Source organism: Myotis myotis, unplaced genomic scaffold (assembly GCF_014108235.1).
Source record: "Myotis myotis isolate mMyoMyo1 unplaced genomic scaffold, mMyoMyo1.p scaffold_m19_p_4, whole genome shotgun sequence".
Lineage (NCBI taxonomy): Eukaryota > Metazoa > Chordata > Mammalia > Chiroptera > Vespertilionidae > Myotis > Myotis myotis.
Window position 1 is genome coordinate 48849784 of NW_023416346.1, and position 22239 is coordinate 48872022.

General features: G+C 39.8%; 1 protein-coding gene across 1 annotated transcript in view; it reads left to right on the forward strand.

The window, feature by feature from the left end:
• TRPC5 (transient receptor potential cation channel subfamily C member 5) overlaps positions 1 to 22239 on the forward strand; it is a 161994-nt gene that overhangs the window by 23237 nt on the left and 116518 nt on the right. Inside the window, exon 2 of the mRNA XM_036306008.1 lies at positions 9272 to 9793. Coding sequence (XP_036161901.1) covers positions 9272 to 9793 — 522 coding nt within the window. The remainder of the gene's footprint in view (positions 1 to 9271; positions 9794 to 22239) is intronic.

A 22239-nucleotide genomic window follows, 5' to 3' on the forward strand; every position in this document is an offset into this window, starting at 1 on the left:
CATGCTCTTTTCCCCTTCCCCCTTTCCTTCTCCTTTTCTGCATTCTCAACCAAAGGACTTGTATGCATGCATATAGGCCTAACCAATGGATACAGACAGCAGGGGAGTCAGGGTATGAGTGAGGGGTGGAAGGGCAATGGAGGGGATAAGCACACATATGCAATACCTTAATCAATAAAGGGAAAAAGGAAGAAGTGTGAAACACAGTTGAAAATTTTGGAACTCATAGAATTAAAAAGCTAGATAGTGTGTGGGGGGGGGAGAATCACCTGTTAAAATTTACCTTTACATTCTGAAAACCAACTGAGCCTAATTTTTATCACCTAAGCTCTTCTAGACCTAAACTGGGACTCCCAATAATACCTATCAATTTTCATTGTATGGCAATAAATATACTTTTCAATTGTATGGATATAAACTACTAAAAGCAAATTAAGGGTATCAACTCCTCTTTTTGCATGAAAGGCCCTCTTTATTCATTCTGATTTTGTTTTGCTGGTAGAATTGCTTCTAACAAAATCAGTGTCTACTAGAGAAATTAGAAAATAATAAATGTTTATTTGTGTTGAATCTTATCATATAGTTCATATCAATCTGGTTATCCTGGCCCTTACATGGTCCTGTGCCCTGGTTGATCCCCACGGTTTCTGCATCTGGATTTTCAGCCCTGATCAGAAACTTTTGTCATGCTACCTGAACTCATACTAGTCACATGATGAGCAGTGACACAGAATACTCTAAATCAGCTTGGTAGCATCCTCTTTCCAGTAAAACAATATACAAGAGAAATTTAATTTAAAAATTACATGATGACATAAAAATAAACTAAGAATAATGCCTTTCCTAAAGAGCTATTTGTACTAAGCACCACCATAGAGCTACATGCAAAGCAAACTACACTCACACCAGCAGATCAGGGATCCATTACTCTATGCCAGTGATGGCGAACCTATGACACGCGTGTCAGAGGTGATACGCGAACTCATTTTTTTGGTTGATTTTTCTTTGTTAAATGGCATTTAAATATATAAAATAAATATCAAAAATATACATCTTTGCTTTACTATGGTTGCAAATATCAAAAAATTTCTATATGTGACACGGCACCAGAGTTAAGTTAGGGTTTTTCAAAATGCTGACACGCCGAGCTCAAAAGGTTCGCCATCACTGCTCTATGCAGTGCTAGAGACACAATGACCATAACTTTACTTCTGGCATTTTTCCACATCCATAATAACCCACGCCTTCTGATTTACTGATTTTTGAACTTGCTGCATCTGAACACAAATGGCTTTGACATAAGCTCAGATGGTACACCAAATCTTAATTCGGAAGGTTCTGTTTTTACCAGAGTCTGGGAAACATTATTTCCCATCTGATGCCAATGGCTGCTCCTGCATCGCTACTACTAGCCAGCTGATCTATAGGTAAGGCAGAGTGGGTGGCTGGTAATATGATGTGATTAGATGCAGGTGTTCTTCATTTTATCTGCATGTTAGGGTAGAGAAGAGGAGGCCCAGCATGTGAAAATATTGCAACTTCACTAAATCCAGTCATAAAATAGGAGATTTATTTTGGCATGATACTGTGGCGCCAGTTCTATGAGGAAGTGACAGTTGGATAGGTTAGCCTATAACCAGAGAGCATTGTGGATATGAATGAGGTAGCTCCTGATATGGGACTCTCCATTGGAGGGTTTAATTTCAGAAGTCTGTGATGAACTTAGGATGCCTGCCTAAGGGTTCATAAAAATTCCAGTTAGCAAATTGTGTCCAGTGATGAGGTTAATGGAAATGAATGTATCATTTGGGCCACTTGAGAACAATAACCTTGTAAAAGCTCTAGTCAGTCCTGAGAGTGGGGAAAGTGGAGCATCATCTATTCCTCTGTTGTGTCCTCTGGCAATGGAATTTAGCTGAAAATATGAAGAACTAACTCAAGCTCTCTGTTCACTGTACTGCCAGTGTTTTATATGATTAACTTAGAGCCCAGCAACTCTGTCCTGTGCTCATTGATCCAGAAGGATTCTAGAATATAGTGCTAGCTTTATAACAGGAAGACCTAGGGTGATCCAGGAGCAAACTCATTAAGGCCTGAATGCAAAGCCCCAGGGAGATGGAGGCAATGTATTCTTTAGTGGCTATGGCCCAAGTCATTGCAAATTTTAAAATTAAATCAAATTGGTTCATCTATCAGGTTTCTTTAGAAGCAGAGTTGTAGATAATATGAACCAAGTGTAATTTCTTGGTGTATTGATTTCCTTCCCTTTTCTCCACCCCCCACCATACATTTTGAGAAAAATACCTTTTCCAGTTTCCCTGAAAGTATAAACTCTGACAATCTATGGCGTTAGCCATGTATTATTTTCTCATAGACTAAGCTCCTGTCTTTTGAAAAATTACGAGACCCTATTTGATAAAAAATCAAGAATGGTTGTCCTAGCCAGTTTGGCTCAGTTGGATAGAGCATCAGCCTGAAGGGTCCCAGGTTCAATTCCGGCCAGGGGCACATGCCCGAGATGCGGGCTTGATCCCCAGTAGGAGGCGTGCAGGAGGCAGCCAATCAATGATTCTCTCTTATCATTAATGTTTCTATCTCTCTCTCCCTCTTCCTTCCTCTCTGAAATCAATAAAGAAATATATATTTTTTTAAAAAAAAAAAAAAGAATGGCTTTGTGGGCTCCCAAATCTTGAGTAATGCTCCATAACATTTATCTGGGTTTAAGGAAGAATATTAGTTGATGAGATTTATTATTACTCAATAAAACATGTAGCACATAATTATGATATGTATGAATATTAAATGTTATGATTGTAGATTTATTTATTGATATAATAAATCAAAAATTTGGTCTTTCACTAGTTGGGAGTGAGGCAGCACACTGGCTAACAGTACAGGCTTTGGAGCCAAACTGCCTGGGTTCAAGTTCTCTCCATTCTACTTCCTAGACATGAGACCTTGGGCAAGGCACTTAGTTTTTCTATGGGTGAGTGTCCTCAGATGTAAACTGGGGATAATTACTATGTTTATACCATAGAAACAAAGGGAGGACTAAATGAGATACTATAGCCTGGTACCTGGCATATGGAAAGTTCTCTATAATTAGTAGCTATTAATGTTATTTTTATCCTTGTTACAAAGGGTAATAATGGTAGCTATTGTTATATACATTATTGATTTTTATATATCAATTTTGACTTTTTAAAAACATCGGGCATATATTGTGACATTATCCCCAGAGAAGTTTTATCCATTTTGTTCTTTTAATATGAATTATGTACACATTTTTTTTTCTTTTTTAAAAGCAGAATTTTTAATGGGAAGCCCAAGACCATGCAGTATAATTTTGGAGTTCAAAGAGAAAGCAAAACTTGATAAGAAAATAATAAAATTGAATTTTCCACCTGACCTCAATCTGAACACAAATGGCTATTAAAGCATAATTTTTAAATGGTTAAATCAAGATCTGTATACAAATTCAAGTGAACATATGTCAAAATTTTTGTTTAACTCATTGATTAGTGAGGGAATGAGGAGGTCAGGGGTCTATCACCTATAGCCTAAAAGTCAAATACAGCCTGTCACATGTTTTTGTAAATAAAATTTTATGAAGTACAGTCATACCCATTCATTTACATATTACCTATCGCTGTTTCCCTGCTACAATGGCAGGATTGTATTGTCCACAAATCATAATATATTTACTAGCTTATTTTTCAAATATATTTTTATTTATTTCAGAGAGGAAGGACGAGGGTGAGAGGGATAGAAACATCAATGATGAGACAGAATCATTGATCAGCTGCCTATTGCATGACCAACACTGGAGATTGAGCCTGCAACCCAGGCATATGCTCTAATAGGGAATCCAATGGTGACCTCCTGGTTCATGGGTCAATGCTCAACCACTGAGCCATGCCAGCCAGGCTACCATATTACTTTTTACAATAAAAAGTTTGTTGGCCCCTGATATAGGCCATCAGGAATGCTGAAAAATTTACAAATAGATGCACAGACAAGAAATATTTACATTATCATTAACAAAGCTATAAAATAACTCAAAGATGATCAAAGGCACAGATAATCCAGAAAATATACCAGGCCTGGGCTATTAGGCCCATTATACGAACAGAAATTCAGACTAGAAATCCAGGGAGAATCTTGTTTTACAAACTAGGGCTAAGGTGGGGAAGAAGCTTGGATTCAAAAACTAACAGAACAAGGAGAATGCCCTAATGCAAATCCCCAATGATTGAAATATGGAATAAAGGAGGCTGAGGATGGCCAATTGAGTGCTTCCTACTTCAAGCCTCGGTTGCTTTGGAAATTGGGGCAGGACTGAGTCCTTGGGGTAGATCAGCAAGCCCAACTATGGGGAGGCTGGGGCAGGCAGAGATTGATCCCATCCATTGTCTTGGTTTCAACTATTACAGGCTAAAGACTCTCGCATCCACATTTTTAGTCCTGAAGTTTCCTTCGAGACTCATGTTAGAGCTATACAATTTCCTACTACTGTCCCAATAGGTACTTGAAATTTAATGTGTCCAAAATTGAACTTTTTAAAAACCCTAAACTTGCTCTTCCTCCTATATTCACTATCTGTTGGTAACACCACAATCAACCAGACATGCAATCGAGAAACCTGACCTCCTTGATTTATTTCTCCTGGTGTATTGACACATCCAATACTACCTGACTTATCCAATGAATGTTTTAAACCTATTATTTTCTGTGTATCTCTAGAATTACTGTTTAAGATCTCACCATCTCTTCATCTACAATAGTGATATATTTTAACTAGTCATATCCTTCTGAAACTCATCCAACGGTGTGCTGGCGCTGGCTTACACTAGCTGATGAGAACTGGTTGTTTATCTCTTCCAAATTCTATGTTCCATGATGTTATATTGGTAACTTGAAATTGGCCACAGTGGGAATATTTACACCACAGAAATTGCCAAACACTATAAATCAAGATTTTTTTGTGTGTGGAAAGCTGCTTATTAAAAATTAGAAGCACATTTACCACTGCCAATTCACCACACTTTAGCTAAATTGATCTTTTTAAAACACTTGTTTAACTATGCACCTCTTCTGATTAAAATTCTTCAGCAGTTCACTGTGGAAAAAAATAACATTAAGTTCCTTAGCATGGCAAAGAACACCTTTGATAATTTGGCTCCTGCCTAAATGTCCAGATTCCTCTCACATTCTTTTATTAGTCTCACAACTTATATGCTAGCTCAAAGGTCACAAACTGGTTCATTCAAGCCTTAATTCCCTCATATATGTATTTTGTCGAGCCTGCACACTTTCTCTAACTTTTTTGAGGCAACATTTAAATCTTTAAAAATTCTGCCCCCAAATCCATATTTCTGATTTATCTTGAAAATGGCAACACTTGGCCCTCATTTGTGCTTATAACGAGAAGCTGAACAGAAGATGCCCCTCTTGAGAAGGTATGTGCTCTACAGTTCATCAGTTCCTGTAATTTACTCATTAAAATTATGCATGTGCCCCCAAACCTAGTCTTCATTTCTTTTTTTCTATTTACTTTTTGGCCCCTGATGTTAACCATATTATTAAGTCCTGATTATTAACAGAAATCTCTGACCTTCACTATAGAATCTCTCTTTCTTTATCAGGGTATCTTCATGATAATCCATGTTTCCTGCACAGTCTAGGAAGGGAAAAGCAGCAGGGTGAATAGAGGTAGAAGAAGAGGGTAGAAGAGTCTCCATTTTGAAGCAATAGAATTGTGAAAATGACAGGCAGGGACTGTCCTAAATTTTTGTGATGTCAGGGTATTCCCTATAGAGCCGGTCTTCTAATCCTCATTAGAGTCTTGGAATGTTTACCTTCTCAGCTGGGCATGGGAAGGAAAAACCCAAGGACACTAGCTCACACTAACTCAAATTGTAGGAACCAGGTTTGTAAAGTAGAGTCAATTTCTTAATTTGATATTTGGATACTTAATTCCCTTTTGCAGAGTGCCTGCTGTGTCTTGTAGTGTTCTGGACACTATGGGGGAAAACACAAACAGACTAAGACAGCTCTTCCTCCAAATAACTCACAACCCTAATGAAGAAGCAAAAAAGATACATGCAACATAATTAGAGAACAACAAGATATTGGGTGTAACCTAGTGCCCACAACAACTGGGTGGTCTGCAAGGAGTGGGATCAAGTTAAGACAAGGAGCTATTGAAGGAGCCAGGGCTTACAATGACCCTTTGCTGGAAGAGCAATGAGGTAGACCATTCCATACAGGGATCCCACAAGGATGTACACACAGAAAGAATGACTGAATTAGGTATGGCAACCTGTGAATGATAAGGCTGCCAGAAGGAGAAAAGGCAGTCTGGGTAGGAAGACATGGTTGGTCATTGTGGGCCAGTTTTCTTTTGAAAAGTTTTCATCTTTGGTGTCATATACCCAGAAAGCTAAAAGGAGAATCAAAGACTCCTTGTTAAGTACTAAGTCAAAGACAATGGAATCGGGTGGTTCCAAAAAGCATTTCATATTCTAAGCATAGACAGCAACCTTTCAGCTTTATGATGCAAGTGGGGCTAAACAATATTCACAAGTACTACTGTGTGTCTTGGACAGGCCTGGCAGCATTGATATAGAAAGAAGGAAAGAAGGAAACAAAAGAGTAGGAAAAACAGAAAGAACATGGAAGTGGAGAGAAAGGGCAGGAAGAACATTGTGGTAAGAAGCAAACACATACCTCCAATCTAACCCAGGGAATCCTGTGCTACAAACTATTTTTTCTCCACCTCCCACTTCCTGCCTCTAAATCTTGACAGAGATTGAGGAATGACCCTGCCCACTGATAACTGGCAGGTTCCCAGATGTAAGCTTCTTTCTTCCTGGGCCAACTGTGATACATTGTTCACTTAGCATCTCTCCCAACTCTAGGCTTTATGCTGGTTGTGGTATTTATTTTCATTACCAGGCCCACTCAGACCTACTTCTTCCTTAGCCTGAAGGCTTATGTTAATTGCTGAGATTATTCTGTCCTGTGTCCAATTTACTTTATGAGCCAGTTGCTCACTTCCTGCTGTCTCATTTGTAGCTGCTCTCTATAAATGTTTAACAATGTTTACTTGCTGCTCAATCCAAGCCATTGATGACCAATGTGCAGCCAGTTCTCAACTATTCAGAGGCTGATGCAACCACTCCCTGAAGGAAACAGATTTCTTGCGCATTCCTCCCCCTCTTTCTCTTCCACCTTTTTCCTATTCCCTCTTTTCTGGCCAGTTCCCTGCTTGGGGATCTTCCATCCAAGGTGGAAAGGAGGTAAAGGTGATGAAAAACTGTAACTCATCTTTTTGTCAGTTCTCCAGCAATTCTGGGTTTTTAAAAAATTTAAGAGTAAAAAGAAACTATAGATCAGGGGTCCTCAAACTTTTTAAACAGGGGACCAGTTCACTGTCCCTCAGACCGTTGGAGGGCCGGACTATAGTTTAAAAAAACACTATGAACAAATTCCTATGCACACTGCACATATCTTATTTTGAAGTAAAAAAACAAAACGGGAACAAATACAATATTTGTATTTGCATGTGGCCCGTGGGCCGTAGTTTGAGGACTCCTGCTATAAATTAAAATAATATTTGTCTATTCTGTGAGAATCTCAATTATCCATGTTCTCCCCCAGTTACACTTGAGCTCCCAGCTCAATACACTTTGTATTGAGATCAATATTTCACTACTTTCTGGAATCCTACATATGCTTTGAATACTCAGCCCCACACCTCCATGAGGCCTTCTTGGATTATTCCGGTCCTCCTTATTATCTAGCTCTAGGTCCTGTTACACAGAGACTCTTTTGTGGGTCTAGTGAGCTGCCTAAGTTTCACTATTAGATTGCGAACAAACTGGGTCCCAAAATACATTTAAAGTTGAAAAGTTGTTTCTTTATTGACCAGTTTCTGCACTCACCCAGAGATGCTCCTGAATACCCAAAGAACTCCATACCTTTCGTCTGTACCTGCTATTTACACCAAGCATCACATAATGGACATGGCAATTTTATCAAAAGTCCTTTTGTTATTGGTAGTCCCTCCCTAAGCCTGGAGGTCCTCATTTATAGACTACTTCTTCCTGACAATAACAGATTATCTCTACCTTGTTGGGACCTGCAGGAAGTTGTAGGGAACATTGGCTTTAGTCTTTGGCCCCCTGAAGTTCTATATATATATATATATATATATATATATATATATATATATATATAGTATAGGCTTGGTGCACAGTGCACTGGTGGGTCCTTCGGCCTGGCCTGCGGGGATCGGGCTGAAACCAGCAGTCCAACATCCCCCAAAGGATCCTGGAATGCAAGAGGGCACTCTGAAAAGTTGCTGTCATTCGGCAGCTCCTGGGTTGAGCGTCTGCCCCCCTGGTGGTCAGTGCACGTCATAGCTACCAGCCGGTTGGCCAGTCGGCTAGTCAGCTGGTTGCTTAAGCTTTTATATATATAGATAGAAAGTCAGTGTAATGATTTGAGGGTATCTTCTCTTTAGCTACCAGGGCTTGATTTAGTGGCATGGTCTTTAAAATTACTGGTTGTCATTAGCCTTTCAATGAATAACCAAAGAACATATATTCATGCATATATGCATAGCCCATGGACACAGAATATACTGGGGTGAAGGCCTGGGGTGGGGTGAGGGCTTGGTAGAGGGGAGCAAAGGAGGGGAAGATGGAGGACATCTGTAACACTGTCAACAATGAAAAAATATTCCTGCAATCTCTGTTGCTCCTTTGGAAATGAACACAAACTACCATGTACTCCTACTCACCAAGTTTGTGATCTACCAAACTCAGTTCCAGAAGGTCAGGAAAAATGTCCTTTACTTCTCTGTATCCCCATTGTGCCTTCTATAGAATTGGGCATATTGTGGTTGCATAATTTTAAGAGGGAAGATCTAAAGACATATTGCCTGAGTTTGAATCTTGGCTCTGCTACTAAAAGCTGTGTAATCCTAGGTATGTTTTTAACTTCTATGTGCCTCAGCTTATTCATTTAAGGGAAATATATATCCCAAAAGGTTGTTGTGGAATTAAATTAGTAAATAAATGTAAAGCATTTAGAACAGTGCTTGGAATACAATAAGCATTCCACAAATAGCCATTATGATAAGGAGGGGAATTGACAAAGGAATGTTAACTCCAATTCCCAAATCACTAATATTTGATAGGCCTTGTGCTCCCTCTTTCTCCAATCCTAAATCTTGCTCTTATACTTTTTGTTTTATTTTACCTAGGTTCCTACTCTGATGATGGACACCCAGTTCTCTGAGTTCACACCAGACATCACTCCCATAATGCTAGCTGCCCACACCAACAACTATGAAATCATCAAATTGCTTGTCCAAAAACGGGTCACTATTCCACGGCCTCACCAGATCCGCTGCAACTGTGTGGAGTGTGTGTCCAGTTCAGAGGTGGATAGCCTGCGCCACTCCCGCTCCCGTCTGAACATCTATAAGGCTCTGGCAAGCCCCTCACTCATTGCCTTATCAAGTGAGGACCCTATCCTAACTGCTTTCCGCCTGGGCTGGGAGCTCAAAGAACTCAGCAAGGTAGAAAATGAGTTCAAGGCTGAGTATGAGGAGCTCTCCCAACAGTGTAAGCTCTTTGCCAAAGACCTACTGGACCAAGCTCGTAGCTCCCGGGAATTGGAGATCATCCTCAACCATCGAGATGACCATAGTGAAGAACTTGACCCTCAGAAGTACCATGACCTGGCCAAGCTGAAGGTAGCAATCAAATACCACCAGAAAGAGGTAAGCTGAGTCCTTCTCTGTTTTCAGGGAAGCTTAATCCCTCCAGAGTCCAGAGTATGTAGAACAGAGTTAGCATTTTTCTACCACTAGACCTTTAAGAAACAAATGGTTACACAGGCCTAAGAAACAGACCCACTTATCCAAGGTACATACAGCCTCTGCATATTTTCTTTTTGGCCAGATAAGTAAGGAAAAATACTGATCACCTAGCTCTTTGATGGGAAAGCACTTATCAGTTCAACAAATTATTATTTAGCTGTTCGGGATACAAAAACCAGATACTCTGTATTCATGGAGCTTACAAGCTATGGTAGACATTAAGTAAATGATAACATTAGTGAATATATAATTACAAATCATTGTTAAGTGCTCTGAAGGATAATTTTTATGAGAAAACATAACAAAGGACCATGCCCTATATACTTGGATGTGGAGGGCAGTGATTACAAATGGCTCATTGTCTGGATATTGGTAATTGTTGGTAAAACTAAGTCTTTGGAAGCCCCTCAGCAAGAAGGCTGATACATGCATTTGAAAGATGGAGTGTGTAATGCTGTGGAAAGCAAGAGCAACCTCTCCTATGGTATGACCTTCTAACTTTTAGAGTTTACCTCTTTGAGGGAGGTCAGTTCAAGCAGAACACAGAATTAAAGGCTTTGTTTTCCACCTTGGCTGCATTTACAGTCTAGCAGGTGCTGTTCTATGCCATCAAATCAAACAATTTGGGGCAGCATGGTACACTAGAAAAGGCAGGGACTTTAGAGCCAAAACAACTGAGGATGCATTTCCAACTCACCTGAAGAAACTCAAATTTTCAGGACATTATTTTTTTAATTTATAAGATGAAGATGACAATAGTTGCTCCACTTCATAGGACTATTATAGGAAATAAATGAGAAAGTGCTAGTGTGGCACAGGAAGTACATTAATGTCCATTTTCATCTCTCTTCCAATGCTACCAGGAGGATGATTCAAACAGGTTGAACCAAGTAGTGGTTACCATCTGAAGGGGAACAGGCAGTGCCACCCTTTCATGGGTCCACCAAGCCCTGAGGCAAATCACATTGTATGCTCACTGGTCCCTTTATCTGACACAAGAAAAAAAATGCTTTGCCTTTGAAATGAGGCAAAAATGAGTAGCAGGGACAACCTTGAAGGGGCTATAAAATGACAAAAGAGCAACATGAAGATCAAAAGACTGCATTGGGGGAGATAGTAAATGGATAGGCCCATCCAACTCTCCTTATCCTGTTCCTTGCCACTAATCACTTCAAGTTATTTCACTAGGCCTGAAGTTACTTAACCTCGCTTTTCTCTTCCAAAAAATGGGGAAAATAACAGGAACACCTCCCTGGAGAAATATAAAGTTTAAATAAAATAATGCATATTATACTTATGCACAATATTGAATGCATACATTAGGCATTCAATAAATATTAGCTGCTATTATTATTCATTTTCATGGTGTATGGTCGGATTCTGTATACTAAAATTGTAGGTAATAGATTATGACCCATCCCCTCCCTTACTCCTTACTCCTTCCCACCACCCTACTGTTGATTTATAGTATCAGTTGTGTTAGTCTGCTATAAGGTCTAATTGATTTTTCTTCACTTTGTTATATTTGTATATTCTTATTAATGATGTATATTATATTTTCATTGTGTTTTTCACTTTACATAAATTGTTCTAATACTGTGAGAAAAAAAACACAGGTATTTTTAGAACACAAATTGCTTCCAGGTAACAAAATAGTTAATGGGCATACAAATGTAAAAAAAAAAAATAGATACTACAGAATATAACTCAAGTGTGCATTCCTTACCTCACTAAGTAGCAGATAAAGTTCATAATTTAAGCCCCATCCCCCTGAAAATTGACAGAGCATTTATTTTCAAACAATTTCACTGCAATATTTCATCAATTTTGTATTAATAGATTATCTCCCAACTACTCTATCACTTGACCCCATCTGCTCATATAATCTTCATTTGACAATTTTAGTTACTTTTCCCTTTGGAAATAACTGTGATGAGTTCCTCACTCTCATGGGGATCTGCTTGGCATAGGACCATGGACTCACCCTTGGATTCTACATTCACTGCCTTCCAACCCTTATTTCCCCCTCAGGCTTTAGTCATTTACTTTCCTGAAACTTTGTTCCCTGTGTCTCTTATTTCAAATTTATCTTATTATTGTTATTACAGACTATCTCTATGTTACTATATGTTCATACAATATGTTTCTCAGCTATCATTATACCAACCTGGATGTGAGAAGCAATTATATTTCTTTTTGCTCACTTAATTAAGCACCAGAGATTCCAAAACTGTTTTCAGGGTCCATTTGCTATGTACATTCAAATGGAGGAAAAAGTAATTTGTTTTATTGTAGTAAAATATGCATAACATAGATTTTATCATTTTAACCATTTTTAAGTTTACAGTTCAATGGCATTAAGTTTATTCATGTTGTTGGGCAACCATCACAACTAGGATTCAGTTTTTTTGAAGATGCACAAGTTTTTGGGTGTCTACTTTTCTTTCAAATGTGAACCCATACAATTAGAACTTTACGTTTTACAGACTACATTATTTTTAATTCATAACACTTACAAAGTATTACCTTTTAACTATTCAAATTTATGGATATTTAGCAGTAATACAAAAGCAATCCAAAAAGCACTGTATGCAAAAATCAACAATTTCAGGCCTGGTGGTATTCACTCATCATTGTGAATCAAATCAATGAGAACTCTGTAATTTAATAGACTGATCTGTTTCAGTCAGAGCACATCAAACTCCAACTCAAATACAGCAAAAAGAGTGAGTGACTCTCAACTTCAATGTCAGTAAATTCATGGGAAATAATATACTTTCACAGTAATCCCAAAATGGCCCAAAGTTTAATCCCATGGCCAGAGACTTCAGAATTCTTTTAGGCTTTATATATGTAGCTCCAAATTTTCCAATGGAGTTAAATATATAAACAATGGCTATAGATCAATTTTAGTTTATTTTATCTTCAAACTTGGGCAAACTTGAAAAATCAGATATACCTTAAGGTTTGTACTTCAAAGACACTTCTTCCAGACAGCAAAACATGATTTATACTCATCAAAATCTATGAATCTCTTCTAAATTGTGACTTCACTTCCACTAAAGAATTCTATAATCCTTCCCAATCTCTGAAATAGTTTTTTAAATATCTGTGGTTCCACTGAGTCTCAATTAGCTGTACAATTAACCCGTGAACAAGGTGGAGGTTAGGGGCATTAATACCCGCCACACACACACACACACACACACACACACACACACACAGTTGAAAATCCACCTATAACTTTTGACTCCCCCAAAACTTCATTACTAATAGCCTACTGTTGACCAGAAGCCTAACCAACAGCATAAATGTCAATTAACACATATTTTGTATATGTATTATATACTGTATTCTTATAATAAAATAAGCCAGAGAAAAGAAACTATTAAGAAAATCATAAAGAAAAGAAAATACGTTTACAGTATTATACGTAGTTTTTTTCATAATCTTTGTTGTTGAAAGTATTGCATATATCCACTTTTTCCTCCTATTGACCCCTTATAGCCCCCCACCCTGACCCAGGCCTCCACCACCCTATTGTCTATGTCCATGGATTATGTATATATACATACAAATTCTTTGGTTGCTCTCTTCCAGCCCACCCCCACCTTCCCTCTGAGATTCGACAATCTGTTCCATGCTTCTATGTCTCTAGATTCAGAGATGTATTTAGAATTTTTTTAAAAAATCCATATAGAACTGGACCTTGACAGTTCGAACATGTTGTCCAAGAATCAATTGCAATCTCTAATTGCTCTTTATTCAGTCCACATGTCTAGTTTAAGATTAAATACTATCACCTTGAACTTATCAACAATGTTCTTATTTTAGGGGTGTTTTTGTAATTTCAAGTTTAGTGTATTTGGATGAGAAACACAATCCTGTGAGCTACTGGTGTTCTAATAATTCAGGTTTTCGTCAGCACTTCATTCTCAGAAGTCCTAAATCTGAGGAAACAGACTAAGTCTGTTAAATAAATATCCACAATCTAGTCTTTTAAAAAGTGAAACATACAGAGAAAACAAGATGGCAGCATAGGTAAACACCTGAAATTGCTGCCTCACACAACCTCTTCAAAAATACAACTAAAGACAAAATGGACATCATCCAGAACCACAGGAAGGCTGGCTGAGTAGAAATTCTACAACTAGAAGTAAAGAGAAAAGCACACTGAGACTCAGAGAAGGTGCGGAAGTAAAGTGAAGAGGTACTGAGGCGCACGTGGAAAGGGCTGGCAACTGAGAACGCGGTTGTCTTTTTCAATCGGGAGGGAGACACATGCTCCTGACTGCTCTGAACTCCAGTTCTGGGCGAGTCTCTGGGGACCCAGACTCATACGGGGAGAAACTAGACTGTCTGGCATCGGGCTGAACAACAGGGCAGCTTTCTCTCAGAGGTGCTTGCAGCGATTACCGATTACTGTGGGACACTGAGACCCAAGGCCTCTAAGGGCTGGACTGAGGATCAGCCATAGCTGCTTGCTCCACGCTGTTGATTCCCTGAGACCCCGCCCCACCCAAGCTGCGTGCAGAGGCTTTTGCATATGAATGCCCTAGCCCTTTGCAATCTAAAATTACCTAACAAACTGCGGCTGGGTCAGAGAGACCGAGAACTTCCAAAACAAGGGCCACAGCCCCACAGCAGCTTGCATTGCTTCACAGCTGGGCCTCATCTGGGCACCTTCAAACCCCAAACAAAGAAGAGGAATCTGTAGATCTCTCCATAGCTCCTGCTGGGTAGTCTCAGGCAGAGGCTAAATTAGCACGTCCTTAGAGATCCAAGAGCCAGTGTACCCAGTGGTCAGAGTGGGACCATCCAAATTACAACTCCTCAGATCCATAAGGGATACACTCAGGGGGCAGACTCAGTGAGCACCAAAGCCCCACTGAAGCAAGTCTTGCCCAGAAGGGTGTCTCCAGCACAGAAGTTATTCCACCATAGACACAGCTGATTCTCACAGCCAATTGTCCCGGAGGTCAATTCCTCCCACTGATACCAACTACAATCAAGGCTTAACTACACCAAGACTGTGCACAAAGCCCTCATAGGGGTTCACCAAGAGTGTCCACCTCAGGTAATTGTGGAGGCTGAGCAACTGGGCCCTATAGGACACCTAGCACAGAAAGCCACCCTATCAACACAGGGAAGCAGTCAAAATGCAGAGACAAAGAAAAAGGTCACAAATGACAGAAATAGAGGAAAGCAAACGACTGTATATAGAGTTCAAAACCACACTTCTAAGGTTTTTCAAGAATTTTCTAGAAACCGCCGATAAATTTAGTGAGACCCTCAATAAATCTAGTGAGACCCTCTAGGATATGAAAAAGGACCAAGTAGAAATTATGCATACACTGACTGAAATAAAGAATATTATAAAGAGATCCAACAGCAGACTACAGGATCACAAGAATCAAGTCACAGATTTGAAATACAAAGAAGTAAAAAACACCCAACCGGAAAAGCAAAAAGAAAAAAGAATCTAAAAATATGAAGATAGTGTAAGGAGCCTCTGGGACAACTTCAAGCGAATCCGAATTATAGGGGTGCCAGAAGAAGAGAGAGGGCAAGATATTGAAAACCTATTTGAATAAATAATGACAGAAAACTTCCCCCACCTGGTGAAAGAAATAGACTTACAAGTCCAGGAAGCGCAGAGAACCCCAAACAAAAGGAATCCAAAGAGGACCACACCAAGACACATCATAATTAAAATGCCAAGAGCAAAAGACAAAGAAAGAATCTTAAAAGCAGCAAGAGAAAAACAGTTAGTTACCTACAAGGGAGTACCCATACAATTGTCAGCTGATTTCTCAACAGAAACTATGCAGGCCAGAAGGGAGTGGAAAGAAATATTCAAAGTGATGAATAGCAAGAACCTACAACCAAGATTACTTTACCCAGCAAAGCTATCATTCAGAATTAAAGGTCATATAAAGAGCTTCACTGAAAAGAAAAAGCTAAAGGAGTTCATCACCACCAAACCAGTATTATATGAAATGCTGAAAGGTATTCAATAAAAATTATGAACAACCAGTACATATCTATCAACAAGTGAACCTAGAAATCAAGTGAATAAAAAATCTGATGAACAGAATAAACTGGTGAATATAATAGAATCAGGGGCATAGATAGGGAGTGGACTGACAATTCTCAGGGGGAAAGGTGTGTGGGAATGCAGGAAGAGACTGGACAAAAATCGTACACCTATGGATGAGGACGGGGGGTGGGGTATGGGCAGAGGGTGGGGTGGAAACCGGGTGGAGGGGAGCTATGGGGGGGGGGGGGAAGAGGAACAACTGTAATAATCTGAACAATAAAGAGTTAATTAAAAATAAAAATAATAAAAAATAAAATAAAAAGTGAAACATACAGCCCTGTCCTGGTGGTTCAGTTGGTTAGAGTGTCGGTTGTCCCATACACCAAGGGTTGTAGGTTCATTTCCTGGTCAAGGCACATACCTAGGTTGCGGGTTCTATCCCTGGTCAGGGCATGTAGAGGAGGCAATTAATCGATGTTTCTCTTTCTTCCTCTCTCTCTCTCTAAATATCAACAAAAAAATATCCTCAGGTGAGGCTTTTTAAAAAAGTGAAACAGCCCTGGCCAGTGGTAAGAGCATTGGTCCATGCACCAGAGGGTTGTGGGTTCAATTCTCCAGGCAATGGCACATACCTAGATTGCAGGTTTAATCCCTGGCGCTGATTGGGGTGAGTGGGGGAGGCAATCAATCCATGTGTCCTTCTCACATTGATGTTTCTCTCTCTCTCTCTCTCTCTCTCTCTCTCTCTCTCTCTCTCTCTCTCCCCACCTCCCACCCTCCCTTCAACTCTCTCTAAAAAAAATCAATTGGCTGAGGAATTTTTTTAAAAAATGAAACATACAAACAGTACTTAAGGCTGCAAGCATGAAAAGTGTGATATTGATAAATTATTTTATATTATGCAAAATACTTGAGCACTAATTTTCATATAACAAATTCTCCTTATGTATGATGTTATAGATCTAGGCAAACTAATCTTTATATCAAACACAAATAAATGAATAAAAACTAATCTTATCCTTCTATAATATAGAGAGAAAATAAACTCAGCTTTTCTGTTTGATAAAATTACTCAAATTCCTTGGAGGCATACAGTTTATTTGTGCTTACTCATCAAGAAGAAAAATAATTAACATCTTAAGTGAGTCACACTCCAGGGTCTGGTAGAACACATTTGGTTTGAAGGTTTCATGTTGGGAGCCCCTAAACAAGTTGGAGACATCTTTTTAAAGGCAAGTTTTTCCAGATGAGCTTCAGGCCCTGAAAAAAATCTAGACAAGATTTATCTTCCAGTGCCAGAATTATTCAAAGGAGAAACAAATTGTAGATGGGATTGGGATAACTGAACTAAAAGAGAACATGTGTCCTGTTTTCACACCTGATTCCATGCCTAATTCTAGTTGGAGCATGAGGTTATATCTTCAAAGACACTTAAGAAGTGCTAATCTCTCGTACAACTATTGGATAATCCTTGCGTGTCACATAAACTTAACAAGTATTGTCATATAGTCATTTTCAGATATTTCTAAAAAAATATTTCATATATTTGTCCCATTGTCAGATCTATCATACCAAGGCTATTGAAAACTCTATCATTATTTTGTTCCTTATTACAATTAAAAGTAGACAGAAAATTTATTTTAACTCCCATTTTACAAACAAGAGAAGACTATATTTCAGAGATTTGTTCAAGATTATTTGACAAAGCCAGAAGTGGAACTTCAGACTCCTGGTACAATATTCTCTGAGTATACTCTACCTTTTGTTGAGTGGGGTTCTTATATGCCTGTTTGATAGTCCCTAAACTCACCACCAAGTAATTAAAATAACTACAAGTTCTTTGATTTGTGAATGAGTTTGTTAGTTAAAATCTGTTAAAATACATAACTACAAAATGGTGTGCTTCAATAGCTAATGACTGGCAGTAATCATCACACACAAGCATGTAACTGTGTAACCACAATTTCCCACATACTTTAGTTAAAGCACACAGGATGAAGACTTGTACTTCCTAATTCATTGCCATCTACCAGTATAAGTCCCTTGGTTTTCACACCTTTAACTTGATCTCAGAATGATGAACCTGACTCCCTCTCCATCTCTCCTCGCAGTACAAGAATTGGCTTTAACGGCCCCAGTGAGGTTGGGACAGCCCCGGTCGAGGTTGAAACAGCTCTGGTGAGGTCGGCTCTGGTGAGGTCGGGATGGCCCCGGTGAGGTTGAAACGGCCCCGGTGAGGTTGGGACGGCCCCAGTGAGGCCAGGATGGCCCCAGTGAGGTTGAAGCGGCCCTGGTGAGGTCGGGACGGCCCTGGTGAGGTTGAAACAGCCCCGGTGAGGTCAGGACGGCCCCAGTGAGGTCGGGACGGCCCCGGTGAGGCTGGGACGGCTGTGGTGAGGCTGAAACGGCCCCGGTGAAGTCAGAAAGGCCCTGGGGAGGTGGAGACGGCCCCGGTAAGGTCAAGATGGCCCCGGTGAGGTTGAAACGGCCCCAGTGAGGTTGGGACAGCCCCAGTGAGGTTTGGATGGCCCCGGTGAGGCCAAAACAACCCTGGCAATGTACGGCACTGGCAGGGTCAAGACAGCCCAGGTGAGGTCGGGACAGCCCCGGTGAGGTTGAGATGGCCCCGGTGGGGTAGGGATAGCCCTGGTGAGGAAGAGATGGCCCCAGTGAGGTCAGGATGGCCCCGATGAGGTCAGGACAGCCCCGGTGAGGTCAAGATGGCTCTGGTGAGGCTGGGACGGCTCCAGTGAGGTTGGGACAGATAATGGGGACCAGTATAGACTGATGAACAGGGGTAGATGCAGAGGCAGAGCAGCATTGAACAGACTGTTAAACTACAGTGGGAAGCCTGGGGAGGGTTAGGGGGGTTAAGAGATCAACCAAAGGACTTATATGCATGCATATAAGAATAACCAATGGACACAAGACACTAGGGGGTAGGGGCCGGGGGAATGTCAAGGGGGGGGGGGGAGGAGACATATGTAATACTCTTTGTAATACTTCAACCAATAAAAATTATTTTAAAAAAAGAATTGGCTTTAGTGTTGGTCTCAAGCCAGAAATGGAAGGAGATTTGACTTTGGGTGGTGAACACACAATACAATATATAGATGATGTATTATAGAACTGTACACCTAAAACCTATATAATTTTATTAATTAATGTAATTACAATAAAAAAATTAAATCCAAAAAAAGGGCTAGTTTGGATAAAGAACCAGCACTCTCTTCATTCTCTTGGAGGAGAGATGCCAGATTCCAGTCAGAGGCATTCAGTCAGTAGACTGGCAAGTTAGTTAATATATCTCCTTCTAATTGGGTTTTAAGTGCATGACTTGTGTCAATTGTCAGACGGTTATTTCTATCAGTATCAACAACTTAGGGTTGGTTAATTTGCATATAACAAAAACAAAGCTAAGTTCATAAACCCGCTTAGGAAGTAACACTATGCCATGGCTTTCCACCATAAACAGCTGCATAACTGTTGGCAACTTATTATTTTTCTTTTCTCTCCTAAAAATACATTCCCTACTAGCTCTTGTTCCTAAGTATTTTCTTATATCCTACACTTATGTCTTATCACTATTGATTCTATTTCTAATTCTGTTCTAAAGAATAATCATACTTAATACAAAAGTAATTGCTTGAAGCAGGGTTACATTTTAACCTGGTTCTTAAACACATACAATCACATAATCAAAGCAAACATTGAAATATATTTTATCTATTCCTGAGGTGTCATTATAGTACAATCTTTCCAGGTGACCCACTTACCAAGTGGCTAGCCACGTATTACAGAGTTGTAGCATGTTTCTGCTTTGATACCTAAAGATCATGTTAACCATTTGTTGTTTTATAGGCTGGTTCGATCTTTATCTTGTTTCAAGGTCTGGAAGAGTCTCACAGATTCCTCTTGGTTTATTTAGTGACTTGCCTGAGTTAGCATGGTTGCTTGTGTTCTCTGGTTAATACTAGCAGTTTTAATAAGCTCACACTAAACTATTGTAGAATTGTATAAAGTTCATATTCCAGAATTCTAGTAGGAGAAATAGCTACCCTTCAGTATCTATATTTGAGGAACACCAGATCTTTCCATTTACAGTTCAATTACTCATCAAATAGAATTTGTAGCAAATTATGGACTCTCCTTGGGTATGTTTCATGATCTTGCTCAAGTATTTATGCTTTTTTTTTAATTTGACACAAAATTATAGCCCAATTTCCCAAAGTCCAAATTTCTAGTGCAGAGTTTACATATTCCCTGGCTGTTTCTAAACTTTTAATTAAAGCTAAGTGAAATAAGTCAGTCAGAGAAAGACAGATACCATATGATTTCACTGATACTTGGACTCTAAAAAATTAACAAACAAAACAAAGAAAGGCTCATAAAAGTAGAGAACAAACTGATGGTTGCCGGAGGGGATGGGGACATGAAAGAAAAGAAAAAGATAAAGGGGATTATGAGGTAAAAATTTCCAGTTAAAATATTAATAATCCATGGAGATGTAGTAATGTACAGCACAGGAAATATTTATACCAATAATAACCTAGGTGTCCCTCACACGACGACCTCACGTCATCAAAAGATGGCTGCCCCCATGTCGTCACAAGATGGCCACTACAAGAAGGCCACCACAAGATAGCCACCACAAGATGGTGGCCACAAGATGGCCAGCAGGGAAGAGAAGTTGGGGGCAATCGGGCTGGCAGGGGACGGCAGTTGGGGGCAATCAGGCTGGCAGGGGGAGAAGTTGGGGGGTGACCAGGCCTGCAGGGAAGGGCAGTTTTGGGTGACCAGGGCCACAGGGGAGGGGAGTTGGGGGCTATAGGGCTGGCAGGGGATAGCAGTTGAGGGTGGCCAGTCCTGCAGGCGAGGGTAGTTGGGGGTGACCAGGCCAGCAGGGGGGGGGGTCAGATCAGATGGGGGTGACAAGGCTGGCCAGTGAGGGCAGTTGGAGGCAACCAGGCCAGCAGGGGAGGGCAGTTGAGGGTGACCAGACCTGTAGGGGAGGGCAGTTGGGTGTGATCAGGCCAGCAGGAGAGGGCAGATGGGCGCCATCGGGCTGGCAGGGAAAGGCAGTTGGGGGCATTCATGCCATCAGGGGAGGGCAGTTGGGGGGCAACAAGGCCGGCAGGGGAGAGCAGTTGGGGGCAACCAGGCCTGCAGGGGAGAGCAGTTGGGTGTGATCAGGCCAGCAGGGGAGGGCGGTTGGGGGCGATTAGCCCATGCACAAATTTCATGCCCCAGGCCTCTCATAGTCAATAATATTGTAATAACTCAGCATGGAGACAGATGGTTACTAGACTTAGTGTGGTGATTACATCATAAAGTATATAAAAGTTGATGCACTGTGTTGTGTATCTGAAATTAATATACTATTGCATGCCAACTATACTTCAATAAAAATTAAAAACATTATTTTTAAAAGTATAGATTCTATCTATTAACTTCTATCCAGTGCCTGTATTATTCTTCTTGGTGGCTACATGTATAGATTTCCTTGATTAACTATTATCACTAATCTTCCTTATAAAATCATTTTTATTGGAATGGTAGGTTATACATTCTTCTTGCTTTTCTACTGCTCCAGTTAGGTTAATTTAGCATTGCCCATTTGCACATCTCTTATTTGGAATTTTGGAAATATTGTATATCTAGAGTCCCCTACACTGAAAAAATTAAGGCTCAGTTTGTCCAGTTATTACAGCATCAAATTTCCTCAAGCTGCTGTGTGATATGGCCTGTAATTATCTATAGTAATTGCTTAATGATATCGTTTTTATTTCTTCTCTTTGTGTCATTGTACACTCCCTCTAATTCTCCTATATCCTCATCAACTCTATCAATCTTTCCCTATAGCAGTCTATTATTGTAAAACTTTTCATACTAATATGTTTGAGCAGCTCCATAAATTCTGAGCTTTCAAAAGTGTCTGTGGTGTTTTTTCTTGATAAAGCAGTCTCTTTCCTAAATTTGTTAACTAAGCTTGCCCTGAAATTCAGTAGTTATGTTTCTCCTGCTACTGTTCATCCAAATAAAACCTGGTTGTATAGTCTATAATTTCCCCCATTTACCTTTAAAGGTAACCAATTATTTGTGTATACAGACTTCTATATTAGATGCAGCATCTGTCATGTTGGTTAACTGTGATATTATCTGAATTAAATGCCTTTTAATCCTTTTGACTATAATATGCCTTAGGACTCTATATGAATTGGTATAGTCTGGTTTCTATCAGTGTGGATTGATGTCTATATGTCACTTCTTCGTAATTTGGTTATACTACTTTGCCTAATGGTATATT